Source organism: Marmota monax, unplaced genomic scaffold (assembly GCF_021218885.2).
Source record: "Marmota monax isolate L192 unplaced genomic scaffold, Marmota_monax_Labrador192_F-V1.1 WCK01_AAM20220418_F8-fsc00116, whole genome shotgun sequence".
NCBI lineage: Eukaryota > Metazoa > Chordata > Mammalia > Rodentia > Sciuridae > Marmota > Marmota monax.
The window spans coordinates 1,193,607-1,220,465 of record NW_026695220.1 but is presented as its reverse complement, the minus strand read 5'-3'; the positions used below and the strand labels follow the sequence as shown (position 1 = coordinate 1,220,465).

General features: G+C 36.4%; 4 protein-coding genes across 10 annotated transcripts in view; 1 reads left to right on the top strand and 3 right to left on the bottom strand.

The window, feature by feature from the left end:
- Positions 1–11,889, top strand: part of Rab23 (RAB23, member RAS oncogene family) — a 31,691-nt gene extending 19,802 nt beyond the window's left edge. For all 3 annotated transcript variants that reach the window (XM_046432562.1, XM_046432560.2, XM_058575227.1), the window contains exons 4-7: positions 4,213–4,369; positions 5,853–5,935; positions 6,935–7,027; positions 9,661–11,889. In XM_046432562.1, the coding sequence (XP_046288518.1) occupies positions 4,213–4,369; positions 5,853–5,935; positions 6,935–7,027; positions 9,661–9,800 (473 nt within the window). In that variant the 3' untranslated portion in view covers positions 9,801–11,889. The remainder of the gene's footprint in view (positions 1–4,212; positions 4,370–5,852; positions 5,936–6,934; positions 7,028–9,660) is intronic.
- The window catches only part of Prim2 (DNA primase subunit 2), a 436,920-nt gene extending 410,711 nt beyond the window's left edge, over positions 1–26,209 (bottom strand). The window contains exon 1 of one of the 2 annotated variants that reach the window (XM_046432559.2): positions 26,070–26,209. The gene's annotated coding sequence lies outside the window, so the exon portion shown is untranslated. The remainder of the gene's footprint in view (positions 1–26,069) is intronic. The other variant, XM_058575226.1, reaches the window with a different exon arrangement.
- Bag2 (BAG cochaperone 2) lies at positions 16,144–26,202 on the bottom strand. The gene is made up of 3 exons (XM_046432563.2): positions 26,070–26,202; positions 17,983–18,092; positions 16,144–16,721 (listed from the first exon to the last, which is right to left on the bottom strand). Exons 1-3 carry the CDS (start codon positions 26,180–26,182, stop codon positions 16,309–16,311), a joined length of 636 nt encoding a protein of 211 aa, XP_046288519.1. The 5' UTR covers positions 26,183–26,202; the 3' UTR covers positions 16,144–16,308.
- Znf451 (zinc finger protein 451) overlaps positions 17,978–26,859 on the bottom strand; it is a 93,290-nt gene continuing 84,408 nt past the window's right edge. For 2 of the 4 annotated variants that reach the window (XM_046432545.2, XM_046432549.2), the window contains exon 16: positions 17,987–18,092. Coding sequence is in view for 1 of the 4 variants with exons in the window: in XM_046432550.2 (XP_046288506.1) it covers positions 18,079–18,092 (14 nt within the window). In the remaining 3 variants the exon portion in view is untranslated. Of the gene's footprint in view, positions 18,093–26,859 lie in introns of all 4 variants that reach the window. The other 2 variants (XM_046432550.2, XR_009225728.1) reach the window with 2 other exon arrangements.

Here is a 26,859-nt window from a genome sequence, read left to right as displayed (position 1 = left end):
GAACTCAGATTCCTTTTGCTTAAAATAATTTTCTGGACCCCTTCATAAGAATTCCACTGTTATTTTACTTTATGGCTAGTGCTGTCACCTGCTAAATATCCTACTGAACATAATTTTAAATGACCTCATGCTGGTGAAGGGGTGAGAAATCTTTTCCTTCTAACCCTCTAAAGTTTATGACCTGGGCCCCATGCCAAAAGGCAGACTAATAAGAGAAAAGCATACAGCTTTAATATATGTAATTTATATGACACAGGAACTTTCATAAGGAAATGAAGACCCAAAGAAACAGTTAAACTTTAGTGTTTTTAATGGTAGGTTTGATGAAGAGTAGAGAGTCCTTGAAGAAAACTGATAGGGTAGAGTATGAGGTAAATGTAGTAAAGTGGGAGAAATTTGGCAAGACTTGTTTTGGAGTCCTCTTTGAGACCTTTCATCTTCAGAAATAAGGATGAAGGGCCCCTTTCAAGTGAGGGTCTCATGACCAGCCTGAAGGAAAGGTCAGAGGGTTCTGTGACCTGTTTCTGGAAAAATACACCCAACAGTCACATTTTGGGGAAGCATGTTCTGAACTCCATCACCGTGTTAGATGATCAATTTCCCTTAGGAAATTGATTTGCGATCTTTGCCCTGCCATTTCATGGGAGCAGATTTCTTTCCATTTGCAGTCTGTCTTTGTCTTTTGGTCTTAATGCTGCACCTTCCTCGAGCTTGAATTGAAACACCACTAATCCAGACTGTCTTCCAGTTGCTGGGAACACATCAGATTCCTTAATTGACCTTATTGAAGTCCATTCTCCCCGCCAAGGTTTGAGATAAAGGTGGCAGTGATAGTACCCTCCTTCATCCCAGCCCATCTTCTTGGAAGAGAGAGAGGGTTTGGAGAATAGTACTTTCTCTTAAGAAATCTTTTACAAATTCTCTTTTTAACCCCTTTCTCAGTTAAAAAAGCAAAATAAAACAGAATTCTTGGAGTACTTGAAGGAATTTCAGAATTGTATAACAGGTTTATGTTCATTTCCTTTGTGTACTCTAAAGTTAATGATCTCTTTTCTCATATACTTTGGAATCTGGTCTTTGTCATCTATTTTATTGTACCTCTGCCAAAATTTTGTTTTTTAAAAAAGGGAGGGCTGGGGTTGTGTCTCAATGGTAGAGCGTTTGCTTTGCACATGTGAGGCACTGGGTTTGATTCTCAGCACCACATAAAAAATAAATAAATAAAATGAAGGTATTATGTCCACCTACAACTAAAAAACATAATTCTTAAAGAAGGGAATCTTTTAATTTTTTAAAATTATATATTAGAAAGGGTCATTTGGTCATTAAGTACAAAAGAACCATGATGGATCACTGTTTGGCAGAGTACATTTTGTGTAATGGATAATATTCAGTTAGAGGAAATTAAAACAAATTGTCCAACATTTGTTAGAATTATTAGAACCATAAAAGTAACCCAGATTGTCTGTTGGTTCTTATTTTATCATTTTAGCAATATATTTAGGTTAAATTAGACAAGGTGGTTGTAGCATCTGATCTGAAGGCTTAGAATCATCCTGCCTTGGAGATTTGTGCATGGTTCTCTTTCCAGAGAGAGTTAATTGCTATTCTTAGGACTTGTTTATTTATTTTTTTAAAGAGAGAGAGAGAGAGAGAGAGAATTTTTTTTTAATATTTATTTTTTTTTAGTTATTGGAGGACATAACATCTTTGTATGTGGTGCTGAGGATCGAACCCGGGCTGCACGCATGGCAGGCGAGCGCGCTACCGCTTGAGCCACATCCCCAGCCCCTCTTAGGACTTATTTTTGACATCTTATTTCAGGTTTAACTTTTTCCGTTGCTCTGTTTTGGTTGCTTTTGTTGTGGGGTTTCATTTTATTTTGTTTTTGTATCTACATTACTTTTTTACATGGGATGAATTCAGTTTTCTAGTGTGATTTAATAATCATGAATTGTCTTATTATTCTTACAGTAATTGCCTTTAACTAAGACATTAACTATCTTAGTTTGAGGTTACCCCCCCACCCCCCTCCCCCCTTTCCCCCTACTTTCCCCCACACTCCTTGATGCTAGTGGTTTATTTGGGATATGATCCAAGGAAGAAGAAGGGAAAGAATAGGGAAAGTGAGGCAGGAAAGGGGGAAAAATACAACAAAGAATGCTGATAATATCACTGTAGGTAACTAGGGATCTGTCAGTTCCCCTGAAGAATCAGGTAGATAAGCCCCAGGAGGCTGAGGTATTTACTGGTCCTGCAGATAAACCTTTCCCCTGGAGACACTAGTTCCCTTTGGTGATCGGGCTCTTAAGAAACATCAGAAAAAAGCCCTGAGGCAGAACAGAGAGCTACCTGCAGCATGTACTTGAGATAGGATACTAGCAATAGACACAGAACTGTCTTCCACAACTGTGGCCAAAAACAGAGGCTTGAGGGCCACAGGTGTTCACTGCATTGTTTTTTTCCCCCCCCCCCCCCCCCGTGATTATTTAAACATCATTTCAATATTACATCTTCTTCAGACAAGCATTTCAGCATGTTTTCACATTCCTTTAGTTTCTCCCCATTCTATCCCCTACTAAATAATTTAAATGTTATGGATATACTTTTTCTTTTTATCCTTTGGTCCTCAAGTTTTAAAAATAACATTGAACTTTTCATTCTTATTGTTCATATTAATCATTCTTACTGGTCACATCTTTGGCACCATCTGTTTAGATTTTTAAAATTATTATTATCATATATTTTTTCCTCTAAGAGGTTTTTTATTTTTGTTTTCCAAGTCTGAGACCTTGTATACTTGGAAATACCCTATTGTATCCTCAAATTGAAATGATAATTGGCTGGTTATAAAATTCTAGGCTTAAAGCTAACAAATAGAACTTTATAATAAAGAACAATTTCTTAAAATCTGATTAATGTTTTCTTATTTATAGTTTTAGTAAATGATACACTTCAAGTAAGTATACATTTATTCATGAATACTAATTTGGGGGGTTGTTTTAATACTGAAGCACTTAATAGGAAGAACTTAGCAATAGCCTCCACTCATGCTTAGATACCATTCTGTCTACCTTTTATGATAGAATTAAATACGTCATTTCGTGGTGTTCTAAAAAGAACATGTACAAGTTTTGGGAATACTTTGACAGTTTTTTTCCTTCTTAAATTCTGAGATGGTCTCAATTTCTCCCTGGATTTTATATAATTAATTCATTAAGTTTAAAACTTGTTCATAAACTATTTCCCATATGAGTCTTCTGCCTTTATAGTAATAGCAGACTGATGTTTTTCTTTCATTCTGTTCTCTTTGGCTTTCTACAGTATCCTCTCTGGTGATATATAAGCTATTTTTGTCTTAGGTAGCCTAGGCATGTCCTGAGTTGTGGTAGGAAACTCTAAATACCAGAGGGATCTAGAAGGAGAAGTAACAGTAAGAAAACATGCCTGAATTCCAGGAAATTCTCTTGAGCCTAGGGATGATTTTCTTTTGTCACCTACACACTTGTTTCTGTCACCATGTTTCCTGAACCAGCAGCTAGTTTCTAAAACAGCTTGTTTCAGGAGGTTGTTGCTTAGTTTTAATTTTAGATATTATTGGCCTAAAATGACAGTAATAGTTACATTATGGAAATTATGCAGTTAAACAGGATAAAAGCTAAATTAAGCCTTTCCTTCCTTTATCAGATGGATGGGTGGATAGAAAGATACAGATTTATTTTTTTTAAACTTCTGGTACTGGTTCTTAAATTATATTAGGATTACCGCTCTTTTTCCTAAAATAAAATAATACAAAATAAATTGATGACAAATTATATTTGTTTTCTCATATATTTTTCTTAAATTTGTGCTAAAAGAAAGAAATCTTAACAGGAAAAACTTAGCAATAGTCTATCATTCATGCTAGGTTTAACAGTCTCTTTAACTCTTACAGTAGAATTAAATATGTGGTATTATGTGGTGTTCTAAAAAGAAGAGTGTATAGTTTGGGGGGGGTATCTGGATACTTTAACATTTTTGGCAATTGTTCTTGATGTAAATTAGTTCTTTGAATTTGAAAATAATGTTTATGTTGAAAAATAAGTAGTGTTTCAAAGATGAGTTCAACATTGATTTACATAAAAGTTGTTTTGAATAAATTAAAAGTTGCCCCCACCCTGCATAGGTTTGTTTTATTAATGTAAATAACATTTTTATTTTGTGACCTTACAGGAGCCCAGGCTTGTGTACTTGTATTTTCTACTACAGACAGAGAGTCTTTTGAAGCAGTTTCTAGCTGGAAAGAAAAAGTAGTAGCTGAAGTTGGAGATATACCAACTGTGCTTGTACAAAACAAGATTGACCTTTTGGATGATTCTTGTATAAAGAAGTAAGATGGCTGCTTTTTGGGGAAAAGGGTATTAATTCTGTAAAGTTAAAACAAATTTTTGCTTAGACTTACAAAACTAAAATTTTTATATTTACTTAAGTTCTAAAGGTCTTAATTATTTATAGGCTTTAATTTACTTATCTGTGAGCTATTTGTGATTGGTTTATGTTTAAATGAGCATAGTAAGGTGATAATAAATAATAATACTAACCTGTACATTTCAAAAACCTGGAGGAAAGTATATTGACAGTTTCACCATAGAGAAAGGATAGATATGTTTAACCTGTACAACATTGTACAGAAAACATTTTTTCTATCTCAGTTTCTGTGGATCAGTAATTTGGGAGTGGCTTAGCTCAGTGGTTTTATGTTCGGTTATAGTCAATATGTTGACTAGTCAAAAGCTTGAGAAATAAGCAGTGCTTCAAAGATGAGTTCAACACTGATTTATATAAAAGTTGTTTTGAATAAATAATAATAATAAAAGGTGCTGGAAGATCCATTTCTAAGATGGCTATCTTGCTGCAGGAGGCTTTAATTCCTTGCATTGTGGGCTTCTTTTTATGGCTGTGTGAGTATTCTCACAACAAGGCAGCTGTTTCCCCAGGGCAGGTGATTCAAGAGAGAGCAAGGCAGAAACCACAATGCTTCTTAAAAGACCTATTCTCAGAAATCACATACTGTCATTTCTATTGTATCAGACCAAACTTGATTACAGGGTAGGAAGAGGCTATACAAGAGTTTGAAGACCAGGAGCCATTCTGGAGCATGGCTACTAGAATTCTAATACAGCTAAAAAGGGTCCACTCTTACAGACTCAGCCATTAATAGGCTGACTTTGGCTGTGGGCAGCAAAGTTATTTCATGGCCAAGAATAATATAACAAGGTATTCAAAGTATAATTAAATCCAAACATTCTCAAAAAGAAAAGAGAGAAAATTAATTAAAATTCTACATAAAAGCTGCATTTGATGATCTATCCTAGCCATTCAAGAGGCTGAGGCAGGCTGATCTTAAGTTCTAGACTTCGGCGACTTTGTAAAATCCTGTTTCAAAATTTTTTAAAAAGGACTAGGGATTTAGGTCAGTAGTTAAGTGCCCCTGAGTTCAATCACCAGTACCCCCCATTCTAATTATATAAATAAAAGTGATATTTAATTATTTTAATTAGTGACTTTATAGAAAAGTGTCCTATTTACAATATAGATGGTTGGTGTTTATCCCTCAAGAGGAATGAAGCTAAAAATCCTGCTCAAGCACTGAGAACTTCACTTTAAACACTTTTATTTATTTGGGCATCAATATCAAGCTGATTTTAAAAAGAAACATGAACATTATCTGAAAGACCTGCTCCACCTCCCTATCCTTATTCTACTATACCCTACCAATCTTAATAAGTGTAATTTTTAAAAGTAACTTTTAAAAACAAGTTTTCAGAAGCTGCTGCTTCTCTCTCTCTCTCTCTCTTTTTATTGGTGTGCAGTGAGGAAGCTGAGGCTCTGGCAAAAAGGTTAAAGTTAAGATTCTACAGAACATCAGTGAAAGAAGACCTAAACGTGAGTGAAGGTAAATTGCATCTTTAAAAATATACATTGCAATAGGAAATTTGTTTTATTCTTCTTAATGTCTTTTCTGTTGTGTTAGAAAAAAAAATTGAGAACGTTTTCTTTTTGTCACCTAATGTTAGGTAAAATTTAAAGACATTCTGCTTCTTTGATTTAAAAAGTCCTTGGTTATTTAATTAATGTCCTTGAAACTTATTCCCTATGGCAATTTATAGTGGTACTTTAAGTTTTATCATTATCTTTGAAAATTTAAGTTATAAATGTGTGTGTATGTATGTTTTTCATGCATACCTTTTAAAAATTACTGAACTGTTTTAGTACTCCTTGGTAATAGATATTTCATTAGGTAGTTACAGTGACCTTAATTTGTTTAATAATATTTCCCAGTTTAAGAAAGTGAGATTAGAGAAAGAAAATTATGACTTTTCTCATTCCAGAATTGTCACTTATTAGATTGCAACTAGGTTGTGGCTTCAGTGTTTATTCTGGGTAGTTTCTTCACCTGAAAAACTAGACATTTCTTCAAGACTGAATCAGTTGGGTGTTGCTAAGTATTAACTGCTACTCATATATTTAAAATGAATAGCCAATGTCTACAAATAGTATTTCATTTCTTTACTATTTTCTAGTATTATCATTGTTCTCAGATATCCCTCAGTTAATTTTTTTTTTTTTTTAAAGAGAGAGTGGAGAGAGAGAGAGAGAGAGAGAGAATTTTTTTAATATTTATTTTTTAGCTTTTCGGCAGACACAACATCTTTGTTTGTATGTGGTGCTGAGGATCGAACCCGGGCCGCACACATGCCAGACGAGCGCGCTACCGCTTGAGCCACATCCTCAGCCCCCTCAGTTAATTTTTGAAAGTTGAATTTTTAACTAGATTAAATGTCAATTTAATTTTATCTTCATTTAGTAAGTATAAAATTATAAGTAATATGAAATAATACATTTATTGGTATAAATCATATTGACTCTGTGTGTGTGTGTGTGTGTTTTCTAGTTTTTAAATACTTGGCTGAAAAATATCTTCAAAAACTCAAACAACAAATAACTGAGGATCCAGAACTAACGCATTCAAGTAGTAACAAAATTGGTAAGTACTCAGGAAAATTTTCCCCATGCTTACCTGGTATTTATTCTGTATCCATTATTATATTTACTTTTTTATATATAATGTGCACATTTCTTTTAAAAATGTGATTTAAAAGTGTTAGATTGAAAATTATTAAATTTAAGAGTATCAGATCTCTTGTTAAATTGAGATGTAAATACTTTTTTATAAAGGTCTATCCTTTATATAAAGGAGCTTTATATTACTTGTTCTTTTCATTCTATACTTGTCTTTTAAGAACCTTTCTCTTCCTATCTTGCTTATTACCTGTTGATTATTTTTTCTTTTTTTTTTTTGTTACGGGGAATGAACCCAGGGGCACTCAGCCACTGAGCCACATTCCCATCCCTTTTTTAGATTTTATTTCGAGATAAGGTCTTGCTGAGTTGCTTAGGGCCTTGCTAAGTTGCTGAGGCTGGCTTTGAACTTGCGATCCTCCTGCCTCAGCCTCCAGAGTCTCTGAAGTTACAGATGTGTGTCACTGTGCAAGGCTATTGTTTTTTCTTTTACATGTTAAATGCTAGCAGAACTTTAGCATTGCCTAAAGAACAAGTGTGTTGTCTTCTCTTTTACAGTAACTGTTGGTGTATGTTGGTTTCCAGGGAGATGAGAGCCAAATGTGCTGGTTCTGAAGTTCTGTGTAGTCTCTTAGGGACTTTGTTATCTATATTCTGTCCTTTTTCCTTGGCTCTGGCTTTTTTTATTCTTCCATTTTTATTGCATATATGACTGCCATTGGACATCTCAAATGCCTTGTGAACAAGATAGGACTGTTGCATGGTCTGGTCTGCTTGGCCCCCTTCATGCCTCCTTCTAATTCACTGATTGCCTTCACGCCAACATTTAAAGACAGTTTGTCCATTCTCATTGTAGCTTCATGCATCGCTATACACCCCATTTGCTGGGTTCTGCCGTTTGTTACTTATATTGAGAGTGACCTCTCTTTCCCATCTTTTTTCAAAGAACAATTCATTCTTCAGGGATTACCTAGAAAGATCTCTCAGCTTTTTATCTGGCTGAAGCCACAGCCTTCATACTTTTCCTCTAACAGAACAGAAATTAAAGTCCAGGGCATTGTCAGATGTCCAGTTCTACTTTCATGTAGTTTTTCGTTCTTATGAAATTCTGTATTATGATATCATATGAATGAATCAAATTTAATTAGTTCTTCCTTTGAACCATCTATGAAATCTTGTCTCTCCTTTCTGACACTTAACATATAATGTCTCTAGCATTACTTATCTGTATTCTGTCTTATCTCACTTATTAAGTTGCAAACTTCTTGTGGGCCAAAATTGGTCATGTTTGTATCCCTGATATTGTTTATTGTGTCTGGCCCAGAGTTTTGTGTATCATACATGCTAAGTAGTTCATAAATTGTGTGTGATTTACGTTTTGTGACTAGCATAGTTCAAAATGTGAATTAAAATAGAAAAGGTTTCTGTTTAGTTCATCTCTTCTTATCTACTGTTGCTGTAGACCACTTTTTTAGACAACATAGGAAAAATCTATATTACACCAGCTTTTACATGGCAATGTTATTATTAATATAAATTCTCACAAGTACTGTTGTTAAGTACAGATCAGGTATTCTTGAGGAAGTTATGTGGTATATAATGAATAAATGAAGTCATTAAAATGATTATATTTGCATATTCTAAATTTTGAAAATAGAAAAAGATGTGTGTAGAAAAAGACATGTAGTGTATGCCACAATTTGGGTAGAACAGGATAAAAGATATATATGTGTGTGTGTGTGTGTGTGTGTGTTTCTAACTACATCTGCATAAAATATCCCTGGAAGGATACAAAGGAAAACTGCTAACATGTTTGCCTCAGTGAAAGAAAACTGGCAAGGTAGGGTGATGAAAAGGAACACTTCACTGTGACCTCCTTTGTACCCTGTGTATTCGTTTTTTAAATTGTAGATGGGCTGCTAAAATTTTTCCGTGTTGCCCAGGCTGGCCTTAAACTATCAGTCCTCCTGCCTCAGTATCGAGTGCTGGGACTAACAGTGCACACTGTCCATGCATAAATTCGTATTAAAACATGCATACACACACACACAAAAAAAAATTTTCAGTACTAAAATACCCATTGACATCTCAATGGATAAAGATAAACAAAATATGTTATCTACATACAATAAAATATTATCCTTAAAAAGCAAGGAAATTCTGTAGTATGCTATCATATGAATGAATCAAAGATATTACACTAAATGAAATAAGCCAGACTCTAAAAAACACAGTATGATTCCATTTATATGAAGTAGTCAAAGTCACAGAGACAAAAAGTAGATTGGTAGTTGCCAGGGGCTGATGGGAGGGAGAATGTCGAGTTATTGTTAATAGGTATTAGAGTTTCAGTTTTAAAGACACAAAGATCATGGAGATGGATGGTGGTGATGGTTGTATAATATTATGAATGTCCTTAATAGCACTAAACTGCACACTTAAAAAAGGTTAAGATAGTATATTTTGTTATTTATACTTCATTATAATAAAAACTGAAAATGATTATAAATACTTAAAAATATTCTGATATACTAATAAGCTGGATGCAACAGGTAACTAGGGTGTATCAATCTCTGTGTTTTCCTTCAATTTATACAGGTGTCTTTAATACATCTGGTGGAAGTCACTCGGGTCAGAATTCAAGTACTCTTAATGGTGGAGATGTCATCAATCTTAGACCTAACAAACAAAGGACCAAGAAAAACAGAAATCCTTTCAGCAGCTGTAGCATACCTTAAAATATTTTAGGGATGAAAAAGTTGAATTATATTGTACACTTCACTAAGAAACACATCCAGCTGTCACAGTATGCTACAAGTGTTTTAGCAGTCTTTGTACCTAATGGCTTTCTGAAAGCTGACAGATTTAAACATTGCTCTGCAGTGCTTTTCAGAATGTAGAGTGAGACCTTTGGTGGAAAAATTACTGCCCTGTGGAACTCATTTTAATTTTTTTTTTTTTTTTTTTACATTAGACGAGGCTTCTCCTGTTTTTGAAGGAATGCTATTACGAAATGTCAAAAACAGGTTTTGCTGAATTTTAAATGCTGGAAAATATATATGCAATGCCTAAATATATTGGTACAGATTTTAATATGGATAAAGGAAAAGAAAACAAGCATTCTTTTTCTGAAATTGGCCATCTAGCTTTTCTAGATAATAGTGTTGAACCCGAATACTTAGGAAAAATAATGCTGAAAGGCAAACCCTAAATCTTACCAGACTGCACTAGTATGTATTTTGGCAATGTTACTTGTGCAATATCTAAAAATTAGAATGTGGAAGTGTGCATGCAGATATCTGGTACTGAAGCAAACTGAAGGTATGTGCAGTATTTAAGGGAATGTAGATTTTAATTAATTCATTTGTAAACCATTTACACAATGTGTACGTTTTTATTTTCAAATGAAAAGTTCCTGACATATATTTTGCAAAATGAGCTTAGATTTAAAATGTGCTTTGTGCCAAAAATATCACCTAATTTTTACAGTGCTTTACTATCAAAATTTTTATTGTTTATAGTGTCTTTTAAAAGCAGTTCTCTGATAGGCAGATAAAAGGGGAATATAAATATTTTTATTGCTAGAGCATCTTCCTGGTATGAGACTTATTGCAAAATCTTTTCTGTGTGGTCACTGTAAACATGGTGCATTCATGCTGTCATAGGTTAGCCAAGTCCCAAGAAGGTACACTGTTCATGCACGGTCATTCAGGAGGTCCTTCAAAGTTTGTGCATCTAGCACCTTTTGCTGCTGAGAACCCAACTTTGAACTTTTAAGAGTATGCTAACTATTTTTAAAATATGATCTTTAGTCCTAATCTAAGTTAGGGATTTTATAATAACCTGCAACTCTGAAGCATCCTTTTGTTTACATACTTTCATATATTATTTTACCATTCTTGCTTAAAAATTTCTATAACCTTTGGTTTGTTTAGCACTTTCTCAAGAGCTGTCAGCACCACATACAGAATAATATAAGAAACAATCTAATATGAAAGGACGTATCAGAGCATAAATTTTGTGACTTGGGACAGTAGCCTTTCAAACAGAGATAATCGCATGAACTCTGTAATCGATTGTAATTCTGATTATCATTCATCCGTGGTTGTTTTTTAATATATAATTAACCCATTTCAATATATCTCCTTTTTACAGGATTTTAAAATATGCAAAAATTTCTCTTGAATAATGTGTCATGAAGTCATTTTCATTATTTATACTAAATACATGTGTTTTATATATTTTTCTTTTTTTAAGTCTTCCATCTGCACCACCCTCATCCTTTTGTCCAGATGAATATTGAGAACATGTAGAATTTCCTGCAGTATGTCTTGGTTAAGTGATCAAGTATAAAGGTTTGCTTTTCATAATATTGAAATAATCCGGCATTATCTATTTCAAAGTAATATAAAAGTTTATTTTTATGTCATCAGTTGTTACCACTCCCATTGCTGGCAGTGGGACAAGTGTTGGGGGAAAAACTCAGCTTCTTACAATGATAACCTGCTAAGGAATGCATCTTTTTTACTCTTTAATTTTTGCACAAAAAATATTTGTGTCAAATAATCTCATGATCTTTATCATAAGAAAAGTCTCTTGTTATATAATGTGTTGTAGTTCAATTTCATATTAATTGTGTGGATAAATGTGTGTTACTTCTCTGTATAAAAACTGTAATCTCCAATGATGATTGTAGTTATGTTTGGTTTATCCTTGTTTTTCCTTAAGAGAACTGAAGAGACCTAAATTTTTACTTGGCATTGTTATATTTTACACCTAATCATAATCATTTAAAATAAAAGGTCTGAAAACCAGTGATATGTTAAATTTAAGTTCTCAATTTAATCTTCTAAAACTTTAAAGATTGATATTTTTCCTTTGTGATCCTTTACTCTTTAAAGTAATTTTATTAACTTATCATGAAACTATGGATACTAAAGAGACACGACTAAGATTCTGGGTTAGCACGCATTTGTGCTCCAGTCTACTTTTATGGGTAATTTTTAGCATACAGACATATAGCTGTGGAACAACTGCCATATTTCAGTTCCTCTGGTTTCCTTTTTCAGTCTCTGCCTGTGAATTAAATAGTATGTACAAAATAGTCCATATAAGGCAATATATTTTAAAAGGTTCTTTTTACCTGTTCAAAATTGGTAGCACACGTGGTTTTTCAGAATAAAGCTTAACACTATTAAAAAGGACAAGCAACTTTCTTCATTATGGAGTGAAGCTATGTGGTTGTTCCAAAGTTGGCAATGCATTGAGAAAGAAATCTCAGTAATATGTACTCCATTGCACCTGGGGCTTTAGGGACTGGGACCTTTTTTGAAAATCTTCTAGTGAGGAGTTGTCCTTAGAACCCAATGTTCTAACTTCAAACATTGTACTGTTTTAATGTAAGATATTGTTAGCTTCTTTTTCAAAGCTTTTGAAATAGTTATTATTTTCTGAAATATATCATTAGTGTATTTCTCTGAAAACAAAATGAACTGATGTGGTGAAAGCTTGTCTTTCGTTGCACAGTCATTTGATAAACAGGTAGATTTCCTCAGTAATTATGAATATTGTGTACTTATTGTCACTCTTTAGGCTTTCATATATAAAACTTGTATATCTACATAAAATTGAATTTGTTTGTAAACAACAACAACAAAAAATATTTAAAACCCCAGTAGTCTTTAAGATACCCAGTCATCAAACACATGAGTAACTGGGTAATCTGACTATGATACTCTTTTACCAGCTAGTGCCCCTTTTTGGCTTTCTTTAAGTATCTCTAACAGAATGTTGGTAAATGGTATTTTAAAAATAAAAACTGGATTAAAAGGAAAACTGAACCACTTCTATGTTTTTTGTGAGTAATAAATAATACTTTTGTAAATTTAAATGGAAAACCACTTGTATGAATTTGTATTGAGTAGCAGTTATGCCCTTAAGATTAATTTAAAATGTGATATTTGATTAAAATTTCAGTGGAGATGAATTCCAATAATAATTAAAAAAAACCCATGCATTTCAAAGCTAGAATTTCATGTGATATGTGTGATGTTATCACCAAGGTGAAACTCAGTAGTAAAAGGTATAATGTGACTTCTTTAAAAATAAAAATAACCTAAAAATAGTTCATACTCCTGATCATGGATCAGTATGGAATATATTCATTTTGATAGTGGTTACTTAATGCAACTTAGTAGCACCATGGCATATAGATGTTTCTTCTAGCATTGTAGCAATATCATGCTTTTATTTTGTCTTGTTCTGAGGCTTTCAGTCCTCCAAATAACACATTTACTTTGTCTTGTGGTATAAAATAACCATACAGTTCTAATTGATTTCACAAGTTTTTTCCACATGTGAGCATGTGGTATCTCTTACACATAAAAGCTTGAAGGAGCATTGTAACCCAGATTTTTCAGTTGCAAAGGGCAAGATTCTTGTTAAAGGAAATGCTCCTGGGCCCTCTGCTGGTAAGAGATGGAGTTGGGCACTCAGGCTACGTCTTCCAGGGATGCTTATTAACCCAGTAGTACTGAGCCTGTTTTCTGTTTTATCCATTTTCCTTTGGCTTCTTTGGTGTGAGTACACACACACACACACAAATACAGAGGTGGCTGAGCCTACATTTACTCACACCTTTGTTGCCTTTTCTTTCCAAAGATTCTTAGCTCTTTTACCTTATTTTGTGTCTTTGGGTAACTGTAAATTCTGCCTTCAGAGACAGTATTTTCACATATATGAAATGTCTCCACATTTATCAGTCATTTAAAGGGTATAAATACATTAAACAGAATTTCGTTAGTTGTTAACCTCTTTAGGGCAGATTCTAAGCACTCTGGTCAATGCTAGACTGAGCTGCATCAACAGGGTACCATGCCTGCACTCAAGTGTTTGTCCTTGTGCATCATACTTGACTAATGTTTCATTAAATGAAAAGGAAGAGCCCATTCACAGGATACCATGTGTCCTAGAGAATCCAATAGTGGAAGGGCTGAGGCTGTAGCTCAGTGGTAAAGTGCTTGCCTTGTATGTGTGAGGCACTGGGTTCAATCCTCAGCACCACATAAAAATAAATAAAGATACTGTGTGTTCATCTACAACTAAATACATTTTTTTTTTTTTAAAGAGAGAATCCATCAGTGGAAAGGCAAAGGCCACTGGAAACCTCAAGTTCAAATTCATTGCTGTTAAAGGTCCCCTTCCCACTTAAAAGCACTAGGAACTTTTTCAATATCAGAGTCCCTAAATTAAAACACCACAAAGCTCAGTTCTATATTTGCCATACTTAACAAGGTGGATTTTCACTTTGTCCTCAGTTGATGAATTTGAGTTAACATCTCCTTTGCAGGTCCGTTTGCCAGCTACCATACTTCAGAAAGCCTATCATTAAAAATGAAGGCAGAAAGCAGGCTTTATGGAGAAGCCTTGGGACAGACAGGGATGGAAATGAGACAAAGAGCTGTCCTCAAATTGCATGTTACATTCTTAAATTGTGTTGGATTATGATAAGTCAAAACATACTCTATAAGTGTCCTTCAAGTCTATTATCTGTCATTATCTATCATGTGGCTCATGTAGCAAAGAATACAAGTCAAGGAAGCATGACAGCAATAATCTGTGAAGGAGAAAGTCCTGGACTGATATGGAGTGAATGGAATGGGAGGGTAGAGGGCAGGGGGTACCACCCAGAGGGGAAAGAGCTTTCCGAAACTGACAACACTAGAGAATCTGAGGAAAACTTGATCATCCCTTTCTTAATTTTCAAAAAGCTGCTAAAAAAACAAGGTGGCACAATTTTTTTTTTTCATCTGTGCAACCTGATGACAGCAACTCAGAATCCATTGACAAACCAAGAACTATTGCCACAGATAGAATTAACATTTCCCCAAAATAGAAAGACTTAAATGAGCAGAGTTGGGGCTGGCAAAGATCAACTGTGAATGTCCTCAGTATATCTAACTTGGCATTTTTTTTTTTTTTAACCCCTACCCCCAACTAACTTGGCATCTTTTGTACAGAAAATTCTGCTCAATCTTGTTTGCACTGAGAAATATAGATATATAAAATCAATCTGAATATTTTTTGTGATTACCTATATTCTAATAGAAATTGAGTTGAAGTATTTGTTTCACAGTATTTGGGGAAGTTGTGCTCAAAAGCACTAGTTAATTTTAACAAAGTTGTGCTATACTTTATTTATAAAAGAAGGATCAATACATTGGTCAGCCTTGTTAGTAAGCAAGATGCAAATTAAATTCAGGTGTTTTAAGTCTACAACTAGAAAAATTTAAGGCTCAATGCTAGAATTTCAGTGAAATAACTACACTTTAATTACTGAAGACAGACATTTCTGAATTCTTTGTATGAAAGTTATCAATTTATAAATATGTGTTAGGCCATGAAAATCTATATACCCCTTGACCCAATAAATCCACCTGCTGAGAATTTGTACAAAAATCAAAAACAAAGGATAAAGCTTAGTTAAGTTGCAGTAATAGCAACAAGTTGGACCACTACACAAAATAGAGCTTTTGAAACTGCAATTAAGCAGCCTTTATAGTGGCTTAAAGGAAGAAAAAAATAAAAGGCAAGGTTCAACACTGAAAGTTTAGACAACTAATGCATTTGAGAGATCAAGTGGACATATAATTGTTCAACTGTTGCAAAATTAGAGCTGCTTTTTCTCACGTTGCCATGTATGTACAAAATACATTCGTACCGTAAGATGCACAAATCTTAAAAACAAAATAATCATGTAAATGCAGGTAAAGGTCCTTATGTTGTGATTCCTTTTATCCCTCTAAGCACAGTATTTAGTACTTGAGTGTACTGCGTGTGTGTATGTGGGGTGTGTGTGTGTGTACATGCTGCACATGTGTACACTGTTAGGGTAAGGAATTTCTAGCTAACTAAATGCTCATGTGCCTGTGTGTTTCCATGCCAGACAAAGTCCAGGAATGCTTTAACCCCGGCCGAATACATTTTTTTCTACATACTATGTATTCATTCATCCACAAAATAGTAAAATATATAGTGCTAGATCCTAGTACAAGATAAGAATTCAATCTAAAAACTTCTAGATAATTAAAATACTTTAAATTTTAATTATTATTTGCAAAAATGTTAACACTGGAGTATTTTCCTCATCTGAAACAACTGTATCAAGTAAGTGGTTATACCTGACAAAGAACTAAAATAGCATCTTATTATTTTTATATCATTTGTAGGTACCCTTAGGTTTCAAGACTACTTAAATTTGCTTTCAGCATTTTGTTGCAGAGTTTTAGAACCAGCTCCTTTAGAATGCTCCAATAGCTTGATGGCCTTGTCAGAATTTTCAATATTTCTAAGCAAAGTCTCTAATCTTCTCTTAATTTTCTTCTGATCTTCAAGAGCACAGCCAATTACTATAGATTGAAATTTTTGATCAACAGGCCCAGGTGGCACCTCAGACAAACATGCACTGTAGAGTGACATTAAATGATTCTTGGCATTTCCCAAATCATCCAGAAACTTATTGACCACCTCATCTATAATCCTTGTGGCATGCTTTAGGGATTCTTGCTGTTGGGGATTTCTAATTGTTTCTACTGAAACTTCAACGGTGAGGGTTCGTCCCATCAAACGGTTTGCAGTCAGATTTAATTCTTCTCTTTCTCCTAAACATAAAAAGTTTTGAAATATCAATCAATATGGGACACAAGCTTATTCATGTCAAGAACACTAAGGCATTCATTTATGGCTAGATTTATTTTCTATAAGAACTTGTGCTGTGAAAATTTTAAGGTGAAGACTAAAACTACAGCATGTAAGATTAACAGACGAAATACTAGAGGTCACAGAGTACCTTTCTCTGAAAATCTGTGACAGTGTACCAAATGACTTCTCAGGTTCACATGTCTGCACAAGTGTGTGCAGGTTTGTGTCTGAGATGAAGAACAATCACATCATTGTGAGCAAGGAGCATACTAGGGTTTGTGCTGGGTAGAGCTGTGGTTATGAGACTGTACCATATGAGGGTGTGCAGGTGTGGCCAAGGAGTCAGAGCCATGACAGTAGAGAATAAGCTGGCCTCAAAACCAAGCACTGACTTCATCCCCTCCAGGCAGTCTGAGGAAGATCAGAGGTCCCGAATCGTGGCTGGCACAAGGAGGCAATGATGGTAAACAGGGCTCTGTCAACAGTGCACTATATAAAAAAGCCCATGATCTCCTCTTTGTCCTATAACCTCATTCCTAACTCATGACCTTGGGCCACAATAATGAAGAGACAAACTAGATCATGACCCACTGTGGATGTTTACCAGTTTGGATCTGAAGTTAAGCTTACTGTTCTATGACCCACTGGCTTACCCCGTGGAGCACCAAAGGAACCCAGTTGGGAATCCAATGCCAAGGGAAGAACACCCCAGGGCCCTATTCCTCCACAGGCAGTGGCGTTCTTCAAATGAAGAGGACAGCACATCAGTGTCTTCTTTTGGTCCTGAAATTTACCTTTCCTCTGAATTTTCTCCATTTCCTCTCTAACTTACACCTCAATTCATCTCTTTTTTGCTCTCCTCTGCCTTCACTTTCCCCTTTATTCTCTGCTTTATCCTCTGCTTTTCCGAGTCCAGGAACTTGGAAAAATTGAAGTTAAGAGTGTGAACCTGACAGGAGACACATGGCCTTATGGCTTGGGCCCCACTCTTCTGGAGCTTTCAGGCCTTTTCCAGATCTGGGGTAGGCAGCACATAGGAACAATGATCTCTACATAAGTGGCTGCTGTAATTGACAGCCACAGCTGCTCGATGTAGCTCACGTGAAATACTGAAGCCTAGTGTATGCATACCAGAAGTCGGGCAAAAACTGGCCCATGCTTATCACAAATCCCCTAAAGCAGTGTAAGAGAGGAGCCCCCTTCTGTGGAAATGGCTCTCACCGTCACTGATCTGCCTCATGTCCTGGCTATTTTGGATACTGTGGATCATTTCCAAGAGGATTTCTTTCTCTTGCTCAACAGCAGTTGCTGCTTCTCTTAAAGCTTCAACCCTATGTAAATTGGGGAAACAAAACAGTCATTAATTACATGGACGGTGTTCTTTTTATTAATTTTCTTCATTTTCTCATTCAATCCAAGTCAGTCTTAAAGGTTATTAGGAATGCATTTTAAAATTTCTTTAGACCTTTTTAAACATTTCATTTTTCTACTTTTTTTAATTCACTTACTTCACTCCCACTTTCATCTCTGCCCATAGAACAATTATTCTATTTGTTGTTTCTCTGTTATTACAAAATCTGTATTATTTGTATATTTGCATATTTTAAATCTATACCTTATCCCATTTTTAAAATTTCCATTTTGTTCAGAATAATCCAGGATTTTGGGTGTATGTCTAAGCAGTAGCTTCTAATTACTGTATATGTATAAACACCTGATGTTGCCTGTCCATTCCCAGAGATGGGCGCTCAGGTTGTCTACCATCTTCTCATTAAGGCAATAACACTTAAAGTTGACAACATGTCCCCTATGGGCCTGAGAATTTGCATATTAATTTCTGGTTGGCAACTGCTTTCATCTTGTCATATGTGAACCTAGTCTGGGATTGCCTTCATTTGAGATCCTGGGTTTTTTTCTTTTTCTTTTTTTCTGAGATGCTAAGTTGCTCAGGCTGGTCTCAAACTCAAAAGCCTCTTGCCTCAGCCTCCCCAACAGCTGGGATTTTACACATATGCCACAATGCCCAGTTATGAGGTCCTTATGATGATGGGATGGGTTAGTCTCTCGTTTGTGGTTTATGCTTTGAAGTTTTGTTTAAGGCCTTTCCCACACCCCTAGGTCATAAAATATTTTGCTCCATTAAGTTCATAGTTTTATCTTTCTCATATTTAATCCACTAGAACCCATTCTTATATGTGGTTACATAAATATTTTATTTATTTTATCCAAATAGACATTTCCCCTCAAATTATTTACCACAAAATTCATCTTTCCCTACAGTTTTGTTATTTCTGAAATCTGTATTCCATATATTAGTGTATTTAACTGTTTTTATACCAACACCCATTTAAAAAATTTTTAAATTATACATGGACGTAATATCTCTATTTTATGTATTTATTTTTATGTGGTGCTGAAAATTGAACCCAGTGCCTCAAATGTGTGAGGCAAGCACTCTGCTATTGAGCCATAACCCCAGTCTTGCATTTTGCCTTAATATTTGGTAGAGTAGCCTCCCCCAACTGCCCAATTTTCTTTAAAGATAGCTATTTAATGGGACCTTTTTCCATTGTACAAACTGTTCAGTAAGTTTACTGGGTTCTAAAAAAAAATTGGGAGAAATTTGACATCTTTATAATAAGAGTCATTTCTCTCAGGGGTATGATACATCTCTTCATTTAGTGATCTTCTATATTCTTTATTAGAGTTTTGAAAAATTCTCCATAGTAGCCTTGTGGACTCTTTGAGTGTTCTAGATACATTGTAGATATCATTGATGTTGTGGATAACTCCAATTACATTTCTAATCAATGACTGTTAGTTCAAAAAATGCTGTTTTTATAGGTTCAAGATTGTAACTGGAATCCTTGATTTATACTTATTAATTTTAATGGTGTCTCTGTTGATTCTCTTGGTTCTTCTAGGATGATGATCATATCATTGGCGAAAAAAGAAAAAAAAGACCGCTTGTGTCTTCTCCTTTCCAATCCAAATAGCTCTTGTTTTTTCCTTTGTAGTACTAAGGTCCTCTGGTACTATATGAAATGGTGGTGGTGTTGGGAGCATCTTTTGTCTTTTTCACAGATTTAAAGGCAAGCTTTGGTAGGTTTTTGGTGTAAAGCCCTGATCAAACTATAGAAGCACTTCTTTCTCCACCTCCTTCAACTAGACACACATGCCTCCTTCACTACACAAACACAAGAACATGCCCATTCACTAAAAAACTAGGTGACAGAATCATGAAAGCAGGAAGAAAAAAATAACATGTTGCATAATTAAAAGTTGTCTGACATTTGCTTTTGAAAGGTTACAGTAACTAAGGTACCAAATCTTGTAAAATGACAGTGTCAGACTTATCCTCAGAATTTGGATGATCCTAGAAATACAGGATCATGGGAGATCTAACCTAGATTGTGCCTAAAGTGGGCACAGAAGGAACAACCTCACCAATATTTTGGCATGTCAATTCTGTGAAAGGATCCCTCACCTCTCTCCCCAGCCCCGCACATGCTTTTTTTCCATCCACTCACCCACCTGTTATACCCCAAAATAGCACTGAAAGGCTATATAACCACAGCATGGTTATTCTTCAAGATATTAAATATGTGTAGGATTCTGTGTTTATAGGAACCAGTAAAAGCAAAGAGCTGGTAAGAATCTTATGTGACAAATCTGGCTGGAAGACACAATCAAACATAATATTCCATAAAGTGGTAATAATACAGTATCAGGCCCTCTTCCTGCACCACTCACCATTTATTCAAATATTTTACAAAGTCTCACAGATATATGTGAAAGAGACTTAGTAGCCACTAATGAAATATTTATACTAAACACACCATGACTAATATTTAGATAACTGACACAAAAGAATCATGTGATTGGTAAATGAGAATAATAAATTTTTTAAACACTCCTGAGTTTGTATTCACATGTAAGATGATAAAGACAGAATTGAATGCTACAAGGCAGGCTGTACATACAATAGTGAGTTTGTGGAATTGTTAACAGATTAAAAGAAAAATGTAGAAAAAATGTAAATATGTCATATAAAGAGAAATTTTATCAATGAATAAGACCAAATGAAATTAGCTAGAACTCTATTTATGGGGGATTTTTTTTTCCCCCATAAAACTTCTTTATACAGAACAGAAAGTGCCAGGGCCTTTTCCTCGCAAAAAAACAGATTTGATCTTTAAAGAACTTCTTGTACCTTTTCCCTTTCAAGGCAAAAGTAAACTGCCATTCTTCAAAATATGGATTCCAGGGGTGTTGGCACCAGGGGCTTTTTACTTTTTACTCTTCCTTCTTCCTGCAACCTTCTCTCCCCCGACCCTTAGACCCTTATCTACTAGGTGATCTTTTCCAAAACCCAAAGCCCCTTTGACAGGAACTTTTTCCTTAACAACTCCTCTTTCCTTTCCCTTGAGGTAATTAACACCTTTGGCATTGTTCATCTGTGTAGTATAGTAGTAGCAGTAGTATTTGTACTGTTTATCAGCTAGTATAGATTTGTCTATAGCTTTTTCATTAATTCCAGAAAATTCTTAGCTATTGTATCCTTGAATATTCCTGTCTCCCTTTCAATTATTTTCTTCTGGAACTCTGGTTTCATCTCACTTGGGCCACCTCACTTTTTCCTTCATGCTTTTAGTATCTCATCTGACAACACTTCTCTTGGCGGCAAAGGGCAGTTCTGTATTTACTAACAGATCTTGGAAGCAGCTACATGTCCAAATTGGGAAAGAACTTATCCTCACATCAAGGCTGGTCTGGGCTGTGCTCTTGGAAAACTCTCCATGTTAAATCACAACTAAGCAGACTCCCCCACCCCCTTCAACCCCAATCCTGGGGACTGAACCTAGGAGTGCTCTACCATCCCAGCTTTTTTTTTTTTTTTAATATTTATTTTTTAGTTTTAGGTGGACACAATATCCTTATTTTATATTTATGTGGTGCTGAGGATCAAACTCAGTGCCTCATGCATGCTAGGCGAGCACTCTACCACTGAGCCACAACCTCAGCCCCCAGCTTTCTTTTACTTTGAGACAGGGTCTTGCTAAGTTACCGAGACTGGCCTTGTACTTGCAATCCTCCTGCCTCAACCTCCGAAATCACTGGGATTACAGGTTGCCCCACTGAAATGGACTTCTAAGCAGGCTTTGACAAACAAACAAACAAAAGCCCCACTTTCATCGGAATATTACTGAGGACAAAACTGGAGTGTATGCAACCTAAGGTAGTCCCCAGGTCTTGGGCACCATACAAAATTTCTGCAGCTTAGGTATCAAAAAGACAAATTGGTGGGAGACTTGGGAAAGGTGCACACCTAACCTGGAGCTACTGATACCTTAGCTAATAAAGTGTGCAGTGAAAACTGTCTTGTGCTGCCACTTTCTGGCTATATGGCTTTGAGTACTTATTCACTCTTGGCTACAATTCCCTCACCTATGAAAAAGGGATAATGAGGAGATGGTGGCTATGACTAAATGAAGTAAAGAGGTGATGAGTTTAATGCAGTGACTGGTGCAGTGATTTTTTTAAAAATAAAAAAATATATATATATATATATATTTTTTTTTTTTTCATATGTATGATGTGCTTAGAATTGGTGCTGGCATACATCAGCTTCACAGCAGTTATTATGTACTTACCATCACCACAAACTCATTTAATTAATAACAAGAATTCGTTTTTCATCAAATGGAGGGAAAATGGGAAATGCTCACATTATGATTTATCTGAAAGAAATAATTTCCAAAACAGTATCTTATTTGATACTCCTGCATTTTAAAAAACTGCAACAATATTCCCTTAATATTTTGGGCAATGTGAAAAAATTGAAGTGTTTTTCTAATCATTAAAATATTAAAGTTTGGGCTGGGACTATAACCTAGCACAGTGAGGGACTGAGTTTGAGCCCCAGCACCACATAAAAATAAATAAGATAAAGGCATTGTGTTCATCTACAACTAAAAATATATTTTTTTAACGTTAAAGTTCATTCACTATCAAGATACTGGTATAAAAAATGGATGGGTATTTTCGTGTTAATAGCTACTCATCAGTAACGAGGCCTCAGGCAAGCCATTTAATCCCTCTAGACCTTAGTTCCCTCATTTCTAAGAGATAATAATATGTGCCCTTCTCCTACCTCAAAGGTTTCTAAGTTTTCAATGACAATTTTTATGGAACGTGTTCTTTTAAATTATAGGCTGTTATGCAGAATTAACTATGATGTTATCTTGCTTTTTGAGTCCTGGAACATTTCACACACCATGACAGACTTTAAGTGCTGAGAAACTTTAAGCCACAGGAATGATACACTTCATCTCCTGCCCAACCCTTCATTTCCCAGCTGTGCCCACAGCTGATGTGACAAAGGAAGGAATGACTATGATTAGTTTGGGGGAATGTGACAAAAGCCAATCTCCCTATTTCCCCTCTGCCAGTCTCTAATACCCATCCCCTAAACATTTTCCTTTTCTCCCTGGGCCTTCTAGGAGTCACTACGCCTGTCACACAGTGGGTGTTTAGTTTTTATTGAATGGAAGTTTAATATAATTTTCATCATTTTTAGTAAAATCATATATCCATTCATACACCAACCCAACATTATGGAACAGGACATATTTAAGAAAATTCAGGCACAAAGTGTTAGAGCCTGGAGAGCCAGTCTTCCAGTGTTCAAATTTGAAGTCCACTACTCTTTAGCTGTGTGACTTTAGACAAGTCATCTATGTGTTAGCCTCAATTTCTCATCTGTAGATTGGAGATAATAGCATGGGGCATTATATATAGATATTTAGACAGTGCTCATTAAATGAGTAAATGTTAACATATTATTTCTAAGTTATTATTACTGTTAGAAATAGCAATAATAAGCAGGGTGTCTTGAGCCACAGGCAAATGTGAACTTCAGATTCCACAGAATTGGTTTATTAAGAGGAAGTAAAGGAGATGAACTGACGGGGGAAAAAAGATTTTTAAAGGCTAGCGTAATAAAAATATTAGAAACCAATGGCAAGCTTTAAGTCTGTAGACCATGGCCAAACAATTTAAGGCATTTTAAACATCTTATAGGCCAGTTTATACCCCAAGTCATAGAGCATTTGGTATAATCCTGTTTTTAGTTTCATAGATGGAAGAAGTTTCTTCCACAACCAGCAGAATCAGTGTGGATGAGGAATTAGGTACAGACTACACTGTTTACCCAGCCTACTACTTTAAAGTCATAATTAATATGAAATCAAAGTAGAAAAGCAAAATTACATATAAGTTTCATGTGTTTTTCTAAAAGTCAATCTCCCCCTGGGCACAAGTCTAGTTTTTAATAGTGTAGGGGTCTGTGACACTGCCCTTATAGCTTCAAAAAGAGAAAAAAGAATTAATGGGAGCAGCATTAGCATTTTTCTGTTTTTGCTTACCTTCTGAAATACTTCTTTACTTTTCAGTATTACTTTTTTAAAGGAAGAATAAAAAATTCCTTAAAATGGACAATTAGACACATATTAATTAGGTTTTCCTCTTTGGTGCAAATGTTAAGCAAGTTATTTTCATTAATTAAACATTAGAATATAATAATACTCAAAATCAGAGGTTTGCTTTTAAAAAGAAGCACTCAGAGTACTTATGTACATACCACATACATGGGAGGCATTAATTCAAGTTTGAGTACAATGACTCAGCTTGAAGCAAAGAGGCGAAAACATCCTCCTCAAGGCTTTAAGAAAACAGTTTTCTGACTATCCAAGAGAGACTGAAATGATTGAGAATATTCTCAAAGATCTAAAGACTGTGGATCACTGCTACAAGATAAGAACTATTCCTCAGAGGGCTTTTGATCAGTAGCTGGGACCACTGATCTGTAGTTCCCCAATTTTGCTCCACTTTCTCTGCCAGTGAGCAGGTGAGTTGATATTTTTGTGAGATCCCTTAAACAGCATTACCTCTCCCTTCCATTTGTCTCATTCTGAGCAGATTCCCAGAACCAGGTGCAGGGCCCTAGTTTCTCTATCTGGTGCAGTTCATAAAAATGCTGTAGGTGGAAAATTTCTCACTTTCTAAAACTTTTCTCCCAGTAGTAACAAATACCTAAAATGCCAGGAGATACTGTGGTTATTAATGTGTTATGTGGGGTGTTTTGCCTTATGATTACAGGGAGATAAAGACACAGGCAAGTGCTTCTTAAGCTTTCTGGCTCACATTCTCCTATCTTTATCCAGAACCTGGCAAAAAAACTATGCAGTTTCAGGAGACAGCAGGTGCCTTAGCAAGATTTTCATTATTTATACCTGCGTACAATAAAAATTTACACAATGGAGCTGGGATTGTGGCTTTTGCTTTGTATTCGTGAGACACTGGGTTCAATCCTCAACACCACATAAAAATAAAGATATTGTGTCCACCTATAACTAAAAAAAATAAGTATTTTTAAAAAATTTACACAGTAATTTCAGAGATATTTACAGGATGTTTAAAAACGTTCACATTAAGTACATAAAATTTGGCAAACACAGTTAAAGAAAAATGTTTTCAAAATTTACTAATACTCAATTATTTAGAAAATTCTAACCAATGAAATAAAGAAATTCTATACAAGTCTGATTTCTTAGTAAAACCATAAGCAGATGAAGATACTACCTTTTCGCACTTTTAGGCCAAGGACTGGCACTTTAAAGGTGTGAGCAGTATCTTCCATGCTAGGGGGTGCTCAATAAATACTGAGACTAAGGGACTGGCTGAGTACCATACAGGAGGTTAGGGGAGTACAAGCCAACTGCGTTCATCCCTTGGGTTTATCTCACCCCTCTCTAACTCTGGCTCTAGAGGGGATTCCTGGCCCCCCAACTCACCTTTCTTTTTTGCTGTCAAGTGTTTTGGAGCAAAAAAACCCCTCATAACACACCAGGAGCCACTAGAAACTGCTGCCTCCTTTAAAAGTGCATAATTGGGAAACATTTAAGCTTAAGGAAGCTGGGACCACGCAGAAGGTTCTAGAATTTCTATAGACCCAAGGTGCCGTCTTAATCCCTAGTGATGTCACCATCTCTTCTGATTTTTCTGTGCTCCCAAACGCACGTCCAGGTGTATTAGTGAGAACGTGGCCACCGCGCTCACAGGTTTAGTTGAATCGGATGCATTTTTCTCTCCGACCAGGGGAGGAATATCCGCTACGAAACAAACTGCATCCTCTCCACCCACAACAAATCGCAACAAGCAACCCGTCCCGCCGCAGCCTGCCCGGGACTGGGCCCGGGACGCCCGCGGCCTCTGCCCGCGCCGCCCGCGAGGGCTCGGCGGCTCACCTGAGCTCCAGCTGGTCTAGACTCTCCAGCAGGCGGCTGGAGCGGTCGGCCATGGAGGAGGAGCGGCAGAAGCGCCCCTCGTTGGCTTTGGCGTTGATCTTCGCCTGAGCCATCTGAGCCTCCGAGGCGGGGCGGCAGAGAGGTCACCGGCCTCTCCGGCGGTGGCGAGCAGAGCGCTCCCGGGGCCGCGGGCGTCGCCGTCACCGCGCGGGGCGCCCGCCTCCCCTCTGACGCCCGTGGGGGCGGCCCGGGCAGACGCGCCGACTCCGCAGCTGCCGCGTGGCCAAAGAAGGACAGGCGCACCGCCTGCGGCAAGGGTACGAGTCGGAGAGGGGGCTCGCCGAGGGGCCGGTGGGGCCCGGGCCTGAGACGCCGCCAGGCCGCCGCAGAAAGGGGAGGTCCTGAGCTGGCGGCTGCCTCCCGCAGCGGACTCGGGCCGCAGAACCCGAAACCGGGGCGGGGGGCACCCCTGAACACCCAGCCTCGCTTGTGGCCCCGACTTTCCGTGCTGCCTCAAAGGATATCCGCCTGCGAAGGTACCTAACGGCAGACAGGCAGGAGCTGCACTGCCCACTATGGCTTCATTTGTTCTCCAGTACCCACATTCACAGCCAGAACAAAACCCGCTGGATCCTTTGATGTGTGGAAAAAAGGTCCCTCTGTGAAACAGAAGGTCTCTACACCGCTGGCAGTCTACACTGGCCTGACAAGTTGGGTTACCATTTTCCTGAGATGAGAAAAATGAAAGCCTGGACAACACTGAGGCAAAGTTATAAAGAACAAGCTACCA